This window comes from Acartia tonsa, chromosome 12 (genome assembly GCF_053477335.1).
Source record: "Acartia tonsa isolate MP-2025a chromosome 12, ASM5347733v1, whole genome shotgun sequence".
In the NCBI taxonomy this organism is placed as follows: domain Eukaryota; kingdom Metazoa; phylum Arthropoda; class Copepoda; order Calanoida; family Acartiidae; genus Acartia; species Acartia tonsa.
The window spans coordinates 37,553,681-37,574,083 of record NC_137271.1 but is presented as its reverse complement, the minus strand read 5'-3'; the positions used below and the strand labels follow the sequence as shown (position 1 = coordinate 37,574,083).

The 20,403-nt window shown below is 31.8% G+C and overlaps 1 protein-coding gene across 1 annotated transcript; it reads left to right on the top strand.

Moving 5' to 3' along the window:
- Positions 1-8,924: 8,924 nt before the first annotated feature.
- LOC145333899 (carbohydrate sulfotransferase 12-like) lies at positions 8,925-18,043 on the top strand. The gene is made up of 14 exons (XM_080179161.1): positions 8,925-8,982; positions 9,311-9,632; positions 10,595-10,635; positions 11,370-11,445; positions 11,909-11,996; positions 12,174-12,252; positions 13,222-13,275; positions 13,655-13,720; positions 14,018-14,104; positions 14,535-14,601; positions 15,390-15,461; positions 16,600-16,646; positions 16,992-17,051; positions 17,827-18,043. Exons 2-14 carry the CDS (start codon positions 9,441-9,443, stop codon positions 17,909-17,911), a joined length of 1,014 nt encoding a protein of 337 aa, XP_080035287.1. The 5' UTR covers positions 8,925-8,982; positions 9,311-9,440; the 3' UTR covers positions 17,912-18,043.
- The last annotated feature ends 2,360 nt before the right edge of the window (positions 18,044-20,403 follow it).

The window sequence follows — 20,403 nt, the reverse complement described above, 5'->3', positions numbered from 1 at the left end:
GATATATTTACACATCCATTTGCTAAATTTGTAAATTGCAATCCCCCAATTAACACACTAACAGCTGAAAATTTTAACCATAAATAAAATAAAATATTTTTTAGACATTTTGCTAAAATGTAGCCACGTCATTCTTATTCTTGAAATAACCATGATGGTGTTTTCGCGATGAAACAGAAAAATGATGACTAAAGTCAAAGAAATAGAGACTTATGAGGAGGGAACTAGAGAATTAATAAATATAGGGGGGGGGGGGACTATACAGGTTATATTTTATTGAGTTTCTAAAAATAAGTAATGCAGATATGCTTAAGGGATAAGAAAATTAACGATTAGTTTACATCCTCAATGATGATAAACAAAATTAACACATTCGTAGATTGAAACTATTGCCTATTAAAAGCTTAAAAACTTCTAGTATAGAATCAAATATTTAAAATTATATATAGGTACCCAAAGTGTCAGACTAATTTACATTTCCCCTTGATTCCTTAGTAAATGGATTATATCATATTTTTAAGTAGGATTGTATGAGCATAATTTAGAACTACCCATGGTATATAATAAAGGTATCTGGATATAAATCAATTCTGACATGACACTACTCCAGAAATAAGATACCTTTAGTACTTTAGTTCTCACATACTCAGAGATATTAAGGGATAAGACAATGGATGATAAATTGGTACATCCCCAATTATGATATACAAAATTTCACCATCTATAGATTAAAATTATTGATAGTTTAAACAAACCAATCAACATTTAATAACAGGACCCAATGTCTTGACCCAACAAAAGAGTGATCGTGCTTTTAAAACTTTGCTTAGCAGACTTAAAAATGTTTGGAAATGGTCAATTACACTGGTACCCAAAGTTTACAGAACTTATTCAGTGGCTCAGAAACTTTGGGTACTTTTTTAGAATTTTGATTGGTCAGTTCCAGGCTATTAGTGTCCATACTTTTCAACATATAATTTGAAACTTTAGAAGTGGTAATTTTATTTATCATCATTATGGATGTACATCAATTTATCGTCCACTAGCGGCTACGCCCCTAGAGGTTTCTAGGGGCACTTGAAGAGAGAGTCGAATTTGATAACCCAATTTCTTATTTTAGATTTTAAAAGAAAAAGTAAAAAAAAACATTTTTTTTTGGGGGGGGGGGCGGAATTTTCATATTTTGTGGGGGGTTGGGGGACGGGGTGTCCCACCCCCCAAGAAAATAGTTATAAACCTTCCCGGGACCTATGATAAGCTACCCTGTTAAGGAGAACCCGATCGGTTCAGCGGTTAGCGAGATCCTTCAGTACAAACAAACACACAGACACACAAACATCTTGTTACTTTAGTATAAGGATTGTATTTTTCTCACCAAAATGGAACATTAGTTCATCAAAAATAAATACCCTACAGAAAGCAAAGTCACAGGGCACAAGCTTAGACTTAATAACGTTTTACATCAATATTATAATTAAAATTTTAAACAAAATACTACTTTTTAAAAATATTATGTATTTATGTAAAATAAATCTATAGTTTTAAGTACCTATTTACAAAAAAAGATGTAAGTTTTTAGCGTGTACTTATAAATTACGATTTATTTTCCTCAGCCTACAGATTTAAGTTTTACATTCCTGTCATCTATTGAGAAAAAAAGATAAAGAAAAAAATCAATTTATTTTAACCCTTTACAGACAAATTAATACCTGTAATCTATAAATACAATAATCCGTAGGGAATTAATTTTCCCTTTTTTTGTTGTTATCAAAAATGACAATTATATACATATATTTTTAAAAGCGAAGCTTTTCTATAATTACGGTCTGTCCGTCCGTACGTCCGTCCGTCACAAAGGATTGCTTTTTTTTGTTAATTTAGGCATGTTAGAATTGTCCTATCGATTTCAAAGTTTGCATGGAATTCCTTTAGTAGTTAGGTATGATTTGGAAAGCGTAGCATCTCTATAATCATAACAAGAATGTCCGTACGTCCATTTTAAACATGTTGATTTTTTTACTTTTTTAACAACAAATTTTTATGTGATCTAATCCTCCGATTGATCTGATTTTTGGTATGTTGATTCGTGGAACAACAAAGTATAATGTTATAAGCAAAGCAACTCTATAATCAAGTCCTAAAAATGTAAGTATGTCCATAAACATTATCGTGTATCAAGCAGTTTTTCAACAAATTTACTTACAATTTTGCTTCGATTCTTATACATTTATATTCTGATTATTTAGTTCTGACACTATACAAGTGTTAATGTCCGTTTGTCCTACCGTTTCAGTGCTTCGCTTTTATGGATGTTGTCATCCTTGTTTGATTAAAGGGTGTTGTTATTTTTTTTTAGCAGGAAAAATCTGAATTTTAAATGTTTCTAACACTTCAACAGATGCATATTGTCTTCGCGTAAAGAATAGCTAAAAAAACACGGACGGACGGACGGAGGGGCGGACGTACGAACGGACCGACCCTAATTATAGAAAAGCTTCGCTTTTAAAAAGACGTAAGACTCTCTATATAGGTATAGATAAATTATAGCAGGTTACATTTCCACAGCAATCTACATTTTGTCTCAAAAAACTATATTTTACTAGTGACTAGTACCTCAAAAATATTTTTTCAAATATTTTTTTAGTTTTACTAAATAACCATACTACTCTTTTTATTTAGGACCAGACACTTTGCAAGCATCTAAGGTGGTGGGGGGCGCAGCAGGAAAAATAGCCTAAAACATCCCATGATTTTAATTTAGTAATAAAATAACCCAAAACCATCCTGGGAGCTACAGGGTGTTCCTCGTCCCTCGTAATCTGTTTTTTTAGTAGGCTGCCAAACACTTTTTATTTTACTAAGATAGCTCGAATATTAAAAGAGTAATTAGCGTTTTAAAAAAACAACAGTTTACGAGGGACACCCTGTATGTGAAGGTTTTCTAAAATTGAGAAATGAATCGGTTAAGTGTTTAGCGAGATCTCAACCAGCTTATTAATTCTTTTTATAGAACTAGCGGCTTCGCCCCTAGCCTCTAGGGGCTTTGCCCCAGGAGATAATTAAAAAAATGTAGTAATGTGGTGCAGCACCAAATAGTTGGTATCATTTGCATCATCAAAAAAAAATAATGGAGAATTTTTTTATTTTTGGGGGGGTTGGGGGTGTCCCAACCCCCAAGAAAATAGCATAAAACCACCACAGGACCAGTAGGTATATGCCCTGAAGAGTAGAATCCAATCGGTTCAGTGGTTACCGAGATCTTAAGAGATGGACAGACAGACGGAAAGACGGACAGACATCAAGCTACTTTATATTATTTGTAGAATAATTCAACTGTTAAAGAAATATCGTGCTAATTTCTAAAAAAACAGCATTTAATCAGATTTTGAGTAAAATGTGTATCTTTTTTATTGACCCTTAATGTCAAGGTTTTTTGGGACTTCCTGTGAAAAAAGTCCAAACGAACTTTTCCATTCTAAGATGGTTTCAGGAATGTAGGGTTGGCATGTTTGATTATCCGCGATCGTTACCGCGCCGCAGCCGCATTTAGCCGCAATTTTATAATGCTGAACGGCCAGCAAGCATTCCGCCTAAAACTAAACTTAGATATAAGAATAAATAGTCTAAAACCATCCAGGGACCTTTAAGCAGCTTCCATAAATTGGAGAACTCAATCGGTTCATTAATATAATTTTATAAATGTGTTACTGGACACTCTGCTAAAAAAGGTTTAAAGATGTCATAATGTAAATCTACATGGCTGATTTTAAGAACGGCTTGGCTGCTAATTATTAAAAAAAGGTCGTTTAGCTACAGCTTTAAATTGTAAAACAAAAATGACGGCTTAGGCTACAGATTGCCCAAAACTTTGGTATCATAAATAATTAAAAATAAAAGCTTAAATTTTTGCTATTTAACGAAAAAGAAAACTAATTTTCCAGTATGGCTTCGAAACCGATTAATATCCGCTAGATTAGAACCGGTATTAAAGACAAATAGATAAACTGTTTATAATAGACAGGGATAAGGGATGGGAAACGTAAGAAAATATTATTCCAGGCCTATTTTCCAACTAGGCCTAAAAAACTAGTTTCGGGATGACGCAGTAGTTAGATTTGAAAACTATGAACAATGATGAAATAGCTATTATATGAATGCAAAGAAAAAAAGAATAGAATAGAATTCAGGTAGTTGATTCCACAAAATATAATAAAAACTTTTCAAAGAACCAATTTGTTAGTGGCTTTAAGTAGAATCCCGTTAAGATGGTCATTATTTCGCCACCCCCCCCCCCCCATTTAAAAAAAAGTTTTTTTTGAGATGGTTAAATCTGATTTATTTTCAAACATTTTAAGGAGGGATCTACTTCACCCCAAAATTTTTATTTAGAAATGAACACCGCTTTAGCCCCCCAGCTTTAATAAATAAATTAAGTAGATTTGAATAAGTACATGGGTAACATTCTATCAACAAATTGTTCCATAGCATACATATAAATTAAGAATTTTTAAAAAAATTAATTTTACGTTAAATATTAACAGAAAAGTTCAATTAAGTGTGCATTAATTTTTACCAAAATTAATGAAAAATTTTTTTTAACAAAACACAGTACACTTTTATTTACATATTGAACTAGTTTTGTATTTGTAATCATTTAGGTGGGTTATCAATTCCACATGAAATGTAACTTTTAAATTGTCTAAAGACAATGAGTTTTTCACATTGTTCTAAAGTATAAAATGTTGAATCCTACTCAGTCTTCAAAAAACGATCTCTCAATTTATGTTTTGCTATATGGACATTTATTAATGTGTAGGTTTAATAAAAAGTTGATGTGATTGAACGTCATATATATTGTTGTCCTTCTGATAGCAGAAACTTTCCATTGTTGTCTTTCTAATAGCAGAAATTTATGTTTGCTTGAATAAATTTAGCCAATAATGAACTGGGGGACGCGTTTGTTATTAATAATTGGTTAATGCTAAAAGCAAGTTTCAGGTTATTGGATATTGGCCTACAGCCAATGAGGAACTGGCGAAAATGAGTTGATTTTATAGGCAAAAAAGAAAAGTTGCCCCATCACTTTTAAAAGGAGGCTGAGACCTAATTTTCGGCCAGGTTTCCCATCCCTTATCCCTGATAATAGATAACTATTCTGAACTTTATTCGAATCCCTTCATCTCTGTAATGTTTTTTAATTAGAAAATTGTATTCATGGGAAATCTGTTTTTTATTTAGGCTATTTTATGGGACAAATGTAAACTAAAGCATTTGGATGTTTGTCCGTGTGTCTGTCCTTCAAGATCTTTAAATGGCAGGATCATTTGATAATTACAAAAAAAGCATTGTGTTTTTTTTTGTCCATTAGGATCTCAGGTTTTAATTTCAAGTTAAAGTCTTGGGAATGGTTTCAGCTACTTTTCTACTCTAGTTTTTAATAGCTTCATCCCTTATCTGCTTTAAATCGCAAAACTTTAAGAATGTTAAATCTCTATACTTCAGATGCTTATATTAGCAGTGATCTAAAATGTAAATATTCAATAATGAAACACAAAATTACAAGATTACAATTAGTGCTTAAAACGTTTGAATATTAAACTTGATGATCGAAGCGACTGATCAAAATTCAATAAAGGTCAACAAAATTATAAAGCAAACATATAAGAAGATGTTATTTTAAAACTTTGGGACTAGTGTAATAAAAAGACCAATGACCCCTCCCTTCCTGATCTATTGGTCAGTTTAATATAAAGTCAAATCAACCACCCCCCACTCCTACCCCCCAATTTCTATTAACCCTCATTTCCTGTGTTAGAAAAAAATCTTTTATCTTACTTACTATCAAAATTAACCGTCGTTTAACTTCCTTTAAAATTAACAGTCTTAAAATGGTTATTAAGAGCTTTCGCTTAAAGAGCCTAGTGACCTAAGAACCCCCCTCCTTGTTTTTTTAAAAAATGGATTTAAAAAAAGTAAAAAATTCCTGGAACACAGGAACACAGGCACGCAGGAATATGCCCGCAGGTTTAAAGGGATAGTGTAAGTAAAAAATAAGAAATTACAGCCATTGAAATTTTTAAGTAAAAAAGGACCTAAAATGGTAAAAATGGTAAAGGTTGTTAAATTAAAGGGTGAAGGGTGAAATAATTTTTAGCCCTCTAGCTCTAATAGGAGCTGAGATAAAGGTGCGGCAAAAAGCCCAACTGTTAAGGGTTATTATTAAGGGTAAAAATCTTTTAGCAAGGTAATTACAGATTAATATGATTAAAGAATTAATATTAAAAAAAAATTACTAACAATTTAAAAGTAAAAAAATTATTATTTTTCAGGATCAATGTTTCTATAGGTGTCAGATGTGTATCCAAGCACCAATGAGCTCTGTATTCAAATGGTAAGGAAAGCAAATAAATAGCATGTAATCATCTAAAGAATTATATTTAAACAAGGATGACAACATCCATAAAGCGAAGCTCAGAAACATGAGGACAAACGAACATCAAAATTTATAGAGTGTCAGACCTGAATAATTAGAATATAAATCTATAAAATCGAATCAAATTATTTGTAAATTTGTTGAAAAACTGCTTGATACAGTTTAATATTTATGTAAATACTTACATTTTTAGGACTTAATTATAGAGTTGCTTCGCTTATAACATTATACTTTGTTGTCCCAGGAATCAATATACAAAAAATCGGATCAATCGGATGATTAGATCACATAACAATTTGTTATTAAAAAAGTAAAAAAATCAACATGTTTAAAATGGACAAACAGAAATTTTGGTAATGATTTTAGAGTTGCTGCGCTTTCTAAATCGTACCTAACTACTAAAGGAATCACCATGCAAAGTTTGAAATCGATAGGACAATTCTAATATGCCTTAATTAACGAAAATAGCTATCCGTCACGGACGTACGGACGGACTGACCCTAATTATAGGAAAGCTTCACTTTTAAAAAATAAACATAACATCCTATAGCGAACAGCATGTTTGTAGCATGTCTGCAGCATGTTTGCAACGAAAAGTAATCAAAAAACCAAAATCAGATTCCGGAGGAATCGAACCCATATACATACACCGGGACTTATACCCCAACCTCAAAAAACAAAATCAGATTCCGGAGGAATCGAACCCATACACACCGGGATTTACATCCAATATTCAAAAATCAAAAATCAGATTCCGTAGGAATCGAACTCACACCTTATCTCCTTGTTCATACCGCTCATACCGTTCATACCGTTCATACTGCTCATAATGCTCATACCGATCATACCGTTAATATCGTTAATGTCGCTCATTTCTTAACTTTATTTTACTTTTTTTGTTTTGGCTCTTGGAGGTTTTTTGGCTGGTTTATCGGAAATACATGCCGTTGTCTTGGGGTCAGGTGTGAATACACCCCCACCTACACTGGGGAGTGTATTCGCACAAGATTTTAAACAATTGTTCAAAAGATCAATTGCCAAAGGATCACAACGGGAATAGTGACTTCATCGGAAGGCTTTGGTTCCTTAATTGTTCCAAACTTACACTTGGAGAGGTCGCGACCAATGGTAGGAGGATATCTGCACACAGTAGAATATAACTTGTCATTTTTATATTCCTTATTATTAAATTATTTGACATTGCACTGGCTTGGCAAGCGCCAAAGTATACCAGAGGCTCAACAACCCTTCATGGGATTCACTATGATAATAAAATTATATATTTGTTGTACCACTATAAAATGAACTAGGTGGAGACAAGTTCAATCCTGTGCAAGGTACTATACTATTTTGATACTATGCAAACCATGAAAACCACAAACCACAAGCAAACAAGAAATCAATGCAAAAAAAAAACGCATAGTAACCATTATAAAAATATCTTTAAAATAAATTAATATGTTGTACCTTTATGAAGAAAATAAATCTTATCTCTTATCTCTTATGACCTATGTTTAATTGACACGAAATGAAGAACTCAATCGGCCCATTAGTTATTAAAATCTTAAGCTAAAAAAACACTACTACTTTTTTGTTATTATCTAATGGGCATAAGTTTTAGAAAAACTAATATTGTTTTAGCATATATTAATTAAAGCAATTTTTCTTTTAATTTCTTTTCACACTTTAACAAGGTTTACAGAAATAAAGGCACCTGTTATTATTGAAAAAAGGGGGAAGATGGAATTGAAAAAAAAACACTTTATTTTTAGGTTTACAATTTATTGCTTGCAATGTATACAGCAACTAACAGTAAATTAACAAAACCAGACATAATTGAAAAGGAAGCTTCTTAAAATATTTTTTATCTTTAATAATATCAAAACAAAGCATCTTTTATATTATCTGAGATAGATATCTGAGTATCTATCTCAAGAAACTATAAAACATATCTATTCTATTGGCTAAATTTTTAACTCACATATCAAGTTAAAAAACATCAAAAGTTTTAAAATATTCTAAAATATTACAAAAAAAACTTTTTGATTCTCTATCCACTTTCAACCAGAAAACATCTGTTAATAGTCCACAATTGACCACCTTCATGTAATCGATTTGAATAAATATTCTAGTAAATCAATAAGAACACCTGTTTAAAGCTAAACGCACTTCAGTATACCAAAATGTGTCAAAACATAAACTAAAAGTAAATTATAAATCAAATCTTTATGTTATAAATTTAAATTGAAATCATGTATTTAACTCGAAAGAAAATAATGTAAGTATATTAATAATCTCAAAAAACTAGACGTTTAGTTTCTGCTTTTGATAGGTCTTTGCCCAGCTCACAAATAACTTTTAAAGGTCGACCGATTTTTTCTGTAGGTCAACTTAAGCAAGTACAACTCACAAATACCTTTATGAAATCTGTCAACCTAAAGCTTCTATAGGTCGACCTTTGTCTTTTTTGAACTTATTATTATTTAATTTAGAAATATCATTGGAGTTTCATGTGGCATAATATTCTTTTCATTGTTCATTTATTCTCAGTAAGTAATGCTTTATTTTACCTTAAAAAGTAGGGCCACTTTCTGCACCTTAATATCTTTATAACAGGTTTGATGGCATCCTGTGCTCGCCAGGATGTAGATATTCAAAAATTCTAACTCTTAGTTATGTGTCATAGCCATATTTACAAGTCATTCAGTCACAGAAAATGAGATAGAAAAAACAGAGGGTGTGGGGGGAGGGGGAACCTTAGAAAAAATCTTATTTTGAATACTAGTGACTTTATCACTGGTCCAAATTGTCCAGCAGTTGGCGAAATTCATAGCTTTATCTTGTATTATAGGCTATTATAGACAAATTTTATTTTAGAGAGCTAGTTGAAATTGGAAACACTTCTATTCCAGAAGAACTTAGAATCCATGCTAGATCAATATTAGGATTCAAATCTAAATCTTCTGATAATGAAAATCAAGACAGTTATGAAAAGAAATCATCTGACATGGACAGTGCCTTTCCTCTGGGTGGAAACTCAGAAAGAAAGCTTACAGAAGATATTAAAACTAAGGAAGATCCTAAATTAGATGATGTGGCTCCTATTAAACAGCTGAAGATAGAAAATAAAAGGAAAGTCTTAGAAGTTGAGAAAGAAATTAAAAATTTCGATGAGTGCTCAAAATTTTTGGAGGACCAGGTATTTCATTTTAAATAATATATGAAGCATGATATCTCATAAATAACATTAAAAAAAATAAAATATCTGTAATTAATAATGTTAGGTTTTATTGTAAATCATTTATTTTAAGTACATTCATTACCTTCTTCAAAATGACAATAGATTTAAAAAGTTTAAAGATTTAAGACTTAAGATTTAAAAGGCTACAAAAAAAACCGATTCCATATCTATGGATCATGTTACATCTACTACTTCCTAACAGTATCGACTAGTTATTAAAAAAAATCACAAAAGTAAGGACACGTTCAATTTGGTTAAATTTATCTATTGGAATATAAAACTGCTGATAAGAATTTCTTAGTTGTCTTTGATTTCTGAGATTATTTCAAATCCATATACCATTAAGACAATTTGGAAGCCTCAAGTGAATAAAATCATAAAAAATAGTAGTTTTGCATGATTAAAGAGCTCCTTTTTGGGCAACACATTGATTTTCCTAAACAAATGCGGCGTGTGACAGCTATAAGCGGTTTTTCGTTGAACTGCTTGAGGCTTTACAGGTGATTCTAGTCCACATATCCATGCTGGCAACCTGTACAATAAATGGCTATTTATAAAAGAGTGGAATAATATATGCTTAACTCTATCGATTAAAAACATACTTCTAGATATTATTTTTCTTAAATATTCTATATGGTATTTAAAGTTTAGTTAAGAATCAAACCCACCCAAAAATGGCTTTTCAGAGAAACTTTCTGCTTCTCCTGTATAGTTTAAAATACTTTTTTTATGGTATTAACCTTTTAAAAATTAATTTCTTTAACATAGTTTGATATGAAAGTTTTGAATATATATGTCTTATTACACTTATATACACCTCTAAAATTTTAAGAGAATAATCTTTCCAGAATATAAAATATGACAAAACACTTAAATTTTGCCAAAAAAATAATTACTTTTAATTGTATTTCTAATTGTAGGCATGGAGAAAAAATCGAATAATGAGCTTTTGTGAAGCAAGGTATTTATCCTACAATATAAAGTAATAAGTTTTTTTTGTCTGTAGCGAAGTATCGTCTCGCTAACTGCTGAACCGATGTGGTTATTTTTTCCAGTCAAATCTCTTATAGGCTCTGAGATGGTTTTAGGCTATTTACTTTTTTTAAAAAATATGTCTGGGTATGGTTTTAGGCTATTTTTCTGCCCTTTAAAATAAAGAGCCTCTAGATGCTTGGCTATGTTTAATCTGTAGTTAAATTTGAAAACGAAATTGTGGGTCTTGTACCTATTATTTTTATTAATTTTTATTTTTATCTTATCCAGGATTACCAAGGGGATCCAAATGTCCCCTTTTCTGTCCAAACACCCGGGGTATTAGGTTAAGTAACACCCATCAGACAACCAACCCTTTGATTGCATGACCTTTGTCTGAGAAGTCCTGACTGTGCATGATAATAAGTTGCTCCTGTTTTGGGCCAAGGCATTCCCCCTACTCTAACTATTAATGTCGCGCACCTGACATAGTAGCAGTAGGAACCATTTTTAACGTCTTCAGTTATGACGCGGTGTTAAGCCGAGATTCGAACCTATCACCTCCCTGACAACGGGCGAGTGCACTACATGTTGAGCCACGGTCTCGGTTTAGTTGTAAGTAATAACTTTATAAAAATGTATTTTTTAAAAATTTTACTTGAATATCATTTTGTCAAATTTCTTGGAATACGTTGCAATAATGCTGTTAACTATTTATTTTAGGCCAGAATATAATGCTACAAATTCTGCCATATTGTACCTGGAAAAAGAAAATCTGGCTTATTGTAAACATGCAAAGGTTAGATTTTAATATTATATTTTACATCATAGTAAGTTTAAATTTTGTTCAGATCATGAAATTTGTGTATCACTAACCTACTCATCTATTCTTAGAATTCTTTTTAGATATTTTTTGTTTAAAAGTTTTTAACCTTAGGTATTACAGCTATACACTAAGATAGGTTAACAAGTGTTATAAAGACCTGACAAATTATATATATTGATATGTTATTTTGAGAAAGGCACACCAAAATATCTTGAGATTTTGAGGTTTCTAATGGATAATAATAAGCATTTGACGTTTGCTGTTCTCCTTGTAGACAAGATAAGACATTGCAGGGCTTATCAGTCTCAGCTAGCTGTAGCAACAGCCGCTATTATACATCTTCAGCTGAAGCCTTGTAGCTCAAACCAAGGCATTTCCCTGAGACTAGATCCTGGTATAGCAAAGACCATTCAGATTAACTTCTTAAATTTTAAAGGTTGCTTCTACTACTTTGTCATCTGAAATAGTTCAGCTCCAAGGCCTAATGAAACCTTCATACAGTATTGGACGTAAGGGTCATAAAGGTAAGGATAAATAGATAGAGAAATTATCTAGTTTTCAGAGATTGTATGTATTTTATTCTTGCTGTAATCTATTATGTATGGAATAGACTATAAAATACCTTAGCCTCTAAACAGACAATAAACATTTTATGAATTTTATCAACTTTTTAAGAGTAAATAATTCTTATTTGGATTAAGGTTTATTTAACTTAAAGCAGAATGTGATATATCCAATGTTGCGCAGAACAGCTCAATTGAAAGATTGGGAGTTTAAAAGGTAACAAATGAATTATAAATAAGATAAAAAATTATTCAGTAGCATAATAACCTATAGTTTTTTTTTGCAATTAATTCTAAAATAAAATTCTAATTCAATGGCTGCAAAAAGTATTGACTCTATGTATAGTATACTAGCGGTTACAACCCCATAGAAATCTCTAGAGGCACTTAAGGCAGGAGGGGGAAAAGTCGACCTTTTTCCATTTTAAATTTGAATTTCAAAAGAGTAAAAACTATTTTTTGGGATGGGAAGGGGGGGGGGGTTGAAGACACCCTCCCCAAAAATAGTTTAAAACCTTCCCAGGACCTTTAAGAAGCTTAACTGTAAAGGAGAACAATATTGGTTCAGCGGTTAGCAAGAGCCTTCTAGACAGACAAAAAACGCTTACTACTTTAAATAATAGGATATATAATCTTAATTTTTCTTTATGCTAGTGACTTCTCCTCTAATATATATATGCTTCGCTATTATTATTCATTTTTTAGATTTCCCTGTTAAACAGATCCCTTAGCAATAGATAGACAAATATCTTTCATTCTAATTTGGATATGCTTTCTAAATGGAAATTATTTTTAAAGAACGTGTCCTAACTTTTGTGATTTTTTAATATAGCTGGTCGGTTCTTTTAGTAAGTAGTAGATGTAAAATGATCCATAGAATTTAGATATGCAATCGTTTTGTTTGTAGACCTCTAAATTTTGAAGTAATTTAAGTTATTAAAAATTAAGTTGGTTTTAAGGTACTAAAACGCAACAAAAAAAGGAAGAAAATTGCTATTATGAACAAAAATAGTGAAATCTTTAGTTCGACAACCTACTTTTTTAATTCTGTTGAGTAATTATTGCAAAAATCTATTTTGTTGAAGCCCGGTGAATCAAAACTTTGAACTTTGAGAGCTCGCAACGAATGGGTTAAAACAAAATCACAAAAGTTAGGACACGTTCTTTGTTACTTTTTATATTTTAGACATTTAGTAGAGAATTCAATGTCCTTCAGTGTGGTACGACATCCATTGGCAAGGTATTGGAAGAAAGTAAAACTTATAAGATTAGATTTAAGTCAAAATCTGTGTCTCTAATAAGCCATATACAAGGTTATGCAATAAGGACAGACTGTAGAATAAATGCGCTCTTGTAGCCAATTAATGTTTGTAATGCTTATAATAAAAGTTTGTTTTAATTGACCATTAATGTACATTTTCACTCCCTCCCCAAATATATCAAATGGATGGGTGTTCCGGTTCCCCCACCGCCGCACTGTCCGTAGCTGTTTCACAAGCCGTTAACCTGTCACAAACTGAACAAATTGAATGAATACTAATTTTCCAACTTATGCCTGCAATACAACTTTTTAACTGCACTTCATGCAACTATTCCTTTTATGTTAAAATTTATTTCAGGGTTGTTTCTTTGTTTAAAAACAAAATATTGGAAAGAAAGCTGAAAGCAAACACTTTTTATGAATGGTAAAAATTACTTTAAAAGTTTTAAGTCAATAAACTGGCTTATTTCATAGAAATTTGTCTTTTGGAAGTATGTCACTTTTGACTCATGTAGTTTTCTCTTATATCAAATAATTACTTGATTATTGCATAGTTTTTTAATAGTTTTAATAGCCCAAACACAAATTTTCAAACAGTATCTGATGAGGATTCAACATTGATTTATACATTTTTCCTCAAGATCAAGTCTTTCCTAGTAAAATTTAATGTTAAAATTAATTCTGTTTGTCACTTTGTGTTTATCAATTGTGAAAATTCTAGTCGAATGGAAATACTGAAGAAGTATGGAAATTTATCATTTACTTCCTTGGTTAAATATGTTATTGATGAATTAAAAGAAAAATGCAGGTAATTTTCAAATTTGGGTTGGGCCGGATACTTTCTTTGGCCAGATACCGGATATCCGGCTAACTTATAATGCCGGATATCTGGCCAACATTCGTTATCCGGCAAATTACCGGATATCCGGCCGGAAAACCGTATATAAAAACAGCCGGATACCCGGCATCCGGATATTTTCAATATCAGGTATCCGGTTGGATATTGAAAATGGCCGGATATCCGGCCCAACCCTATTTCAAATTTTTATGATTTATAATACAGACAATTCACAACAGCATCACCTTATTAACACTAATAACTACCGCAAACAGCAGCTGCAATTGCTCATATTTCTCACCATAGACAAACATTAGACTACGGTGAAAGATTATATGCCAGAAAAAGATAAATAACAATGTTAAAAGCTTGTATTAAATCTAAAAATTAAATATTTCAGTGATGTAGGTTGCAAAGGAGTCAATGGTCATTTTTTCCCCCAATATATGCATTGTGATTATTGCAGGGTGAGTATTTACCTATTATCTATAATACAAAGTAGAACGATGTCTGTCTGTCTGTTTGCACCGAAGAATATCACTAACCGCTGAACCGATAGGGTTCTTCTTTACAGGGTAGCTTCTCATAGGTCCCAGGAAGGTTTATAACTATTTTCTTGGGGGGGGGGGGGAGGGGGTGGGACACCCAGAACTCCCCAAAAATGAAAAATACACCCCTCCCAAAAAAAAATCAAAATTAGGAAGGGTGCCGAAGGATCTCGCTGAACCGATGTTGTTCTCCTTTACAGTGAAGCTTCTTATAGGTCCTGGGAAGGTTTCAAACTATTTTTGGGGAGGTTGTCTTCACCCCCCTCCCCCCCAAAAAATATTTTTTTACTCTTTAGAAACTCAATTTTAAAATGGGATGAGGTAGACTTTTCCCCCTCCTACCTTAAGTGCCCCAAGAGGCTTCTAGGGGGCGTAGCCGCTATTTATCTATAAAGTAGAACGTTTTCTGTCTGCATGTCTGTTTGTAACGAAGGATCTCGCTAACCGCTGAACTGATCGGGTTCTCCTTAACATAACATTATAACTATATCCCTCCCAAGAGAAATCGCCCCTAGAAAAAGATTACCGCCCCCCCCCAAAAAAAAATTTTTTAATAAAGATATTGGGACTGTTGGAATAGTTACCTCTTAATATAAAAATGATGTTTACCAGACAAGTGTTTTATACATAACTAGCGGCTACGCCCCTAGAGGCCTCTTGAGGAGGCATTATTTCCTTCATTGCTATTAAATAAAAATTTATTTCAGATGCCTTATAAGTATATTCTACAATTGGAAACATTTGATCGAGATCTTCTATGCATGGGCAAAATTGAAAAGGTACATTTTACAATTGGCAATTTCTTGTCTTGGAGGGAACTTTATTTAATAGTTAGAACTAGGGTTAGGCCGGATACTTTTTTGGCGGGATACCGGATATCCGGCTGATTTATAATGCTGGATATACGGTTTCGTTCGGAAATCTGGCCAACGTTGGAAATCTGGCAAATTACCGGATATCCGGCCGGATAACCAGATATCCGGCATTAAAAATCAGCCGGATATCTATTACCCAGATAGTTTCTATATCCGGTAACCGGCCGGATATCCGGCCCAACCCTAGTTAAAACATGCTTGAATGATGATTAAGCTAGGTTAGGTTAAATTAAATTATAACTATTCTGCCTGAATTTTTTCACACTTAAAAAAAATATTTGATTTTTTGGATCAAGTCAAGCTGAGTGTGCCAATGGCAACAAGTAAAACAGAGCGTGCTAATATTCCCCCTATTCAAGTAGAGTATGCCAATATTCCCCCAAGTAAAGCATAGTATGCCAATATTTCATCAAGTAAAGCATAGTATGCCAATAGATAATTAAACAAAGCAGCATGTCAAAAAAAAATTTTAAAAGATGAATTTAACATATTTTTACTCTACATTCAGGGTCAATAATATCAAGCAAGTTTTGACAAGTTATAATGGTTCTATGTTTATGCTTCTAGATAATATTATTTTTTTCTATATTTTAATAAATGTCATTCTATAATACGTTTAAGTTAGTTTGTCTATTGGTTTGAGCTTAGGAAAAGCATATCTTGACAAGTAAAGCAGGGTATTCCAATATTAAGCCAAGTAAAGCAGAGTGTGCCAATATTCCCCCTAGTCAAGTAGAGTATGCCAATATTCCCCCTAGTCAAGTAGAGTATGCCAATATTCCCCCTAGTCAAGTAGAGTATGCCAATATTCCCCCAAGTCAAGTAGCGTGTGCCAAAACAGGCTATTAACATACTCAGCTTGACTTGATCCAATTTTTTTTATATTGCAGAATTATTTTATTGTCACCAATAGCAGCATCATGATTTCATTAACCACACTATTTACAATTTAGAAGAAACAACATATTATTAATATCTAATTATTTTTTTATTAAAATACAATATTTTATAATTACATTTGCATTACATTTTTTTCTTTCAGATAGATTTCAAAGGAATTCAGGAGAATCCAACTCAACATAAATCAAAGTAAGTTTTCTTTTCAGTATTTTTTATAATCAAGGACAGTTTTGTTCAATAATTATATAACAATGATGACAACAAATATAATTAGCAGAGCTGCTTATTATTTCCTAATATAACAATGCAGAGTGAGCTATCAGATAACCCGGGACTGAGATACCCAGTAAAAGGGGATTTTAAATTTGCAATTGAAAGTCAAACAGACAGGAAAAATATTAAGTAGATGTTTATTGAACAGCAAAATTTGTTCTGAAAAAATGCCAAACAAAATGCATTTAAATGAAAATTTTGAAATTAAACTTTATTAAGCTGAATTATAATTACTTATTTCTGTATATAATTTTGTTTTAGATTGAGTACATCTGATTGGGTAAATAAACTGCCAAAATCCGTATATGAAGATTTAGTCAGGTACAACCACTTTTATTTAATTGAAGAAAGGCAGTTTAGTATAACCTGTTTTGAATGTAATTAAGCTTATTTTCCTTACAGCATAGAACTAGAGTAGCACTTTGTCAAAAAAAATGTTTCTAAGACTCCATGAAAAAAGAATTTAAACAAATTGAAATATTTTAAAAAAAAAAATCTTTTGATATAATCTAACTTTTACAATTTATAAACAGATGTTTAAAACTACATAATTTTATTTTTATTTAATGACTTGCTAACAAATCTAAATGATTTATTGCAATATAATCTTAAAACATATAATCATAATTAAAACAAGCTCAAAAAATATGAATGAATATCAGAAAAAAAATTAGAGCATTTTCATAAAAAAACTTTAAACTTGATAATCACAAAACATCTAAAATCACAAAAACTTAATCGATCTAGCACCACAATTTAAACAAATCTCAATAAAACTATGTAAAATTTTGTATAATGTGAACTTAATTATAATTCTGAATTTAATCCCTGAAAATTGTAGCCGTCTATCTTGAATAGGAGAAAATCCAGAGAACTTGAAAATCTAGGAATTGATCTAGCACCCATACCAATAAGCCATTCTCAATGAAACTTGATGGAAATATGTAAAATTAGACGTATTTTTATGACGTCACACATGACACTTTGAGCTTTCTCTGTTTATGCAATATGGGTTATTTGTATAATAATTTTACATCTACTTTAATATTCAAGTATTTTTTACAGTATGCAAAATTTAACCAAAATCCTTTTTTAGAGTGCTTACACCTGATCTGGAAATGTTTGGTTACTCCCCTGAAACTTTTAGAGAGTTGGATTCAAGTTTCCCAACGTCTGAATAATGATCAGACCAATTCACTGTTTATTTTTAAGTTATTTTGAAACTTTACTGTAATTTCTTAATACATACTAGCGGTTTCGCCCCTAGCCTCTAGGGGCTTTGCTCCAAGAATTAATTTTAAAAAAATTGAGATGCCCCACCCTTCGATTTCGAAATTTTCAGGGAAAAAAATGGGTGGGCGTGGGGGGTATTTTTTTTTTGGGGGGGGGGGGGAGGTTTGTGGGTGTCCAACCTCCCCTGAAAATAGCCTAAAACCACCACCTGAAGAGTATAATCCAATCGGTTCAGTGGTTACCGAGATCTTAAGGGACAGACGGACGGACGGACGGACGGACAGAGAGACAGACACACATCATTCTACTTTGTATTATAGATTAAATCAAAATAGACATAATTTTGAGAATAACAAAATTTAATATCTCATATTGACCATGCGTAGATTTAAAAAAGTTGCAAGAAAGTAATATTTGACAATTCATGACAAAAAGTTAAAAAAGTCTGACCATTTTTATGCAGTTTAAGGTATAAGTCTCGAGTGTATTATTGAGTGGCTCCTTACATTTTTAGTATAAAACAATGTCGGCTTAAAAAGAATGTATTTTAATCTTTCTATCGTGTTAATTGATAGCTCTCGGACCTGATCACCTAGTTGGGGCATAAATTAATCCCTCCCCCTTTCTGCAGGGGGGGAAGTTTAAGTCCGTAAAGCTGGAAAATCTAGTAGTAATTCATGTTAATTGTATGTTTAATTTTATCCATTGCACCCTAATTTTAATTATAAGTTAGTTTTGTCTTGACCTTTAACCCAAATACATCTCTGTAAACCTATTTTATTGATCTTAATTTGTTTCTTATTAAAATTGAATTATTTTGCATTTTTTATATCCAAATATAAATATTTTTATTATTGTATTAATATAATGTTATTGTAATTTTATCACTGTTTGATATTTTAGACTTTCAGTACAGGTCCTCCTCCACGTAAAGAAAAATTTTCCACAAGGACTAGGTCTCTGGAGAGGAGAGTAGATTCAAAATTCAATATTGTTTTCTCATTGCTTGGACATAAATTGGGTTATTTTTTTTTTAGTTTTTGACCAAAACTGTATGGTTTATGTTGAAAAGAGTAAAGCGATTGTTTTTTTTAAAACACCCTTTATATAGTATTGAATGTTTTTGTTTAATGCTTAAGATTTTGGAAATGTTTTTAGTGATGTATTGCAATTGTTTTAGGCTATATACTATCATCTCTCTCTCTCTCTTCTCTTCCTCTTTCTCTCTCTCTCTCTCTCTCTCCCTCTCTCTCTCTCTCTCTCCCTCTTTCTCTCTCTCTCTAACTCTCTCTCTTTCTTTCTCTCTCTCCCCCTCTCTCTCTCTCTGTCCTACATGCTAGGGACGAAGCAGCTAGTATCTTGAATGTTAGCTAACAAAGCATGGCTAAATGGCAGAACCAAACCAATTTGATTTTCTCTACGTGTGATACTCAAAATATTCTGTCACATTAATACAAAATGACCAAAAAATATATTTTAGTAAAAATAGTTAATCAAAAGTATAAAAATTATGTTTATTAAGCGAAGTAGCGGTATAATTGCGATTGTAAGTACGTCCTTCTATAAGACTTTCCACTAAGCCTAACTGTGAAAACAGTTTTATAAATAACAAAATACTTTAATTACTGCTTTATTTTTTTGTGAATATTCCCAGCGGTTTCCATTAAAGTGTTTAGCCAAGAATAGCAACCCCCTCTTTATTTTGAAAAAAAATTAATAAAGGGTAGAGTTAGTTTTGTTTTTGTTGGTTAAGCTAGGTCATATTAGGTCAATCTACTCTATGACTATTTGTCCTAGAACCCATCCAAAAATATGAAAAACATCGGTTTAAAATTCGTGCTTTTAAAATTTAACCGTATCGTAAAAACACCATTTCTTTCTCAACTTAAAGCTTTTAAACTCTGGTCAAAACAAAATTTAGAATTCAAGTTTTTGTAAAGTTTGGTCTTATTTTGGAATATGGCACATGGGGGGCTCTATGGAGGGCCATCATATTTCATCTGAAATATTTCTACCACTTTAAAATTGTGTATAGAACAAATAATAAAGGTATATATGTAAATTCCCAGGGGGGGAATAGACATTTGGCTGTTTATTACACTAGTCCCCAAAGTTTTATATTAACGTTTTATTATTCGTTAGCTTATCAACTTTGGGGACTTTTCTTGAATTTTTCTTGATTAATTCATTAAGTTGCGTGTCTAATCGTTTCAACTACTAATTGTTATCTACAGAAGGGGTAATTTTGTGTATCATCATTGTGTTGCGAATCTCTTTTGAAACTAGAATCAGTCCGTCCGTATGTCTGTAAAAGATAGCTTTACTCGTTAATTTAAGCATATTGCCATATCGATTACAAACTTTGATTAAAATATGTCCTAATATAACGGATATTTAATATTTGCGAACTTACTTTTTGTTCTTGATTATAAATAGGAAA